The sequence below is a fragment of the Micropterus dolomieu genome, linkage group LG19 (assembly GCF_021292245.1).
Source record: "Micropterus dolomieu isolate WLL.071019.BEF.003 ecotype Adirondacks linkage group LG19, ASM2129224v1, whole genome shotgun sequence".
In the NCBI taxonomy this organism is placed as follows: domain Eukaryota; kingdom Metazoa; phylum Chordata; class Actinopteri; order Centrarchiformes; family Centrarchidae; genus Micropterus; species Micropterus dolomieu.
Genome location: NC_060168.1, coordinates 16,409,252 through 16,411,639, shown reverse-complemented (window position 1 = coordinate 16,411,639; position 2,388 = coordinate 16,409,252). Strand labels below are relative to the sequence as shown.

General features: G+C 43.8%; 2 protein-coding genes across 2 annotated transcripts in view; both read right to left on the bottom strand.

The window, feature by feature from the left end:
- Positions 1 to 2,388, bottom strand: part of LOC123958198 (protocadherin gamma-C5-like) — a 6,304-nt gene that overhangs the window by 772 nt on the left and 3,144 nt on the right. The gene's annotated exons all lie outside the window — the stretch shown is intronic.
- LOC123958105 (protocadherin beta-6-like) overlaps positions 910 to 2,388 on the bottom strand; it is a 1,813-nt gene continuing 334 nt past the window's right edge. Inside the window, exons 2-3 of the mRNA XM_046031322.1 lie at positions 1,281 to 2,381; positions 910 to 990 (exon numbers count right to left, since the gene is read on the bottom strand). Coding sequence (XP_045887278.1) covers positions 910 to 990; positions 1,281 to 2,381 — 1,182 coding nt within the window. The remainder of the gene's footprint in view (positions 991 to 1,280; positions 2,382 to 2,388) is intronic.

The window sequence follows — 2,388 nt, the reverse complement described above, 5'->3', positions numbered from 1 at the left end:
CATTAAGATGAATAACAAGGCTCCCTATGGGAGAATTTTCCATTATTTTTAGATTGTAACTCCCTTGGTCAAAAGCAGGAGCGTTGTCATTTGTGTCTGAAACATGAACTATAACACTTGCAGTGCCAGAACGAGCAGGTGTGCCTCCGTCTACAGCTGTGAGTATTAAATTATGAACAGCTTGCTGCTCTCGATCTAAATTCTTTGTTAAGATTAATTCGGCAAACTTCGACCCTTCTCTTCCGGTCTGAATTTCAATATTAAAATGTTCACTTTCACTTAGATGGTATGTTTTCACTGAATTGCTTCCAACATCAGGATCAACTGCATTGCTGAGAGAGAATCTCTCCCCTTTTGGCGTCGCTTCAGATATATCTAAATGTATGGCGTCTCGTCGAAACTGTGGGGCGTTGTCGTTCATGTCCAGAATTTCTACTTCTATATTAAATATTCGTAATGGGATTTCAAGTATTACTTCCAGTCTGAGATAACAAGACGACTTTGCAGGACAAATATTTTCCCTGTCTATCTTCTCAACAATGTACAGTTCACCCGTCTCTTTGTTCACATCCAGATATTTCTTATTTGCAATGATGTCGAGACGCATCTTCCTCTGATTCAGTGTTTTAACGTCCAAACTGAGATCTGTAGCAAGGTTTGCCACAACTGATCCTTCTTTCATTTCCTCTGGTATTGAATAATGAGTCACTGAAGTCGATATGTGATGAACGAAGGAAAAAAGAACAACGAGCAGCACGTACCTTTTACAAGACTGCATTGTTACAGAAGAGCTCTCTGTTGTGTGTTGGTTCATCACAGTTCAGCCAGTACAATGTACATTTCCCTTGTTTTTCAAAATGTTATTTATGGTCCAGTACTGAAGCATATTCGAATTTTTTAATCCCGAGTTTATCGGTGGATAAACTGAGCAATCACGTTTTCGTCGTTGCGTTTCAACACCACGGAGCTGTCCGGTTTCTTCGATCTGCACTAATGACAACGATTCACTGTCATGGCGTTCATTGACTGTAGTCTGTTGCGGAAACAGCGCCACCTTTTGTATTTTGTAACTCTCGTTGTTTAACATGAACCTTTTTAAAATGGATTTTTACGATTAAATGTGGATTTATTGTCGCTTTTTCTTTTTGAAAATATTGCTGAAAAGAATCATTACACTGATAAATATTTTAAATCTAAAAATGTCTTAGAATGGAAATACAATATCGCTAAATATTGATAAATGATAAATATAAAAACAAATATGTACATTGGACTCTCACCTGCAGGGTAGAAGCAGCTGAGTCGCTAGTGTCTGTCAGTCCTGTGCCTCTCGGTAGACTGGACACGATGTATCTGGAGCCCTTTGGCACAGGCTGTCTAACCACCAGCTTCCCTTTCCTGGTCTCCGCTAGAAACAGACTGTACCAGTAGGCATCGTTGGAGACCAGAGTGGAATCTGCGATGGTGGAGTTCCTCTCACTGATCACACTGTTCCTGCAGGGAGGAGCCGCTTTGCTGGGCTTGGGTTTCTGACACTTGAGCACGATGGTGACCAATATGGTGATGAGCAGGAGAAATGACACCGAGCCCAGACCGATGACCAAATACAGGTTTAGGTCTGAAAAGATGTCGTATTCCAGAGGCACCTCAGTCATGTCAGAGTAGGCCTTCACGGCAGTCTCCACTGTGGACAGCTTGATGGTGACTGTGGCAGACAGAGCAGGCTGCCCGTTGTCTTTGGCAACAACAACCAGTCGCTGGTGGCGCGGATCTCTGTAACTGAACATCCTCATAGTCCGGATCTCTCCGTTGTACTGGTCCAGACTGAACAAGGTGGCGTCAGTCACCTGTAGGAACTGGTAGGTGATCCGAGAGTTGTGCACCGAGTCGGTGTCTAAGGCTATCACTTTGGCAACCAGAGAGCCTTTATCGGTGGATCTTTGGATCTTTTCCTCCACCACAGAGCCGTGCGCGCGCCACGGAGACACAATAACCGGAGCGTTGTCGTTCTGGTCCACAATAATGATGTGCACGGTCACGTTACTGCTCAGTGGAGGAGAGCCAGAGTCTCTGGCCTCGATGTGGAAAAGAAACTCCTTCTCGATCTCATAGTCAAAAGTTTTTAGTGCGTAAAGGTTCCCGTTCTCTGGATTGATGGAGAACAGCATGGACATGGAGGTGTTGGCTATCTCCTTCTCTAGGATGAAATAAACTAGATACTGGTTTTCATGGAGGTCAGGGTCAAACGCAGATAGTGAACTCAGCAAGGCCCCAGGTGCGTTATTCTCCGTTACACGTATAGTATAAAATGATTGAGGGAACTGTGGAACATTGTCATTCACATCCAGCAGCTCTAACGTCATAGTTTCATTGTCAGATAAAGGAGGA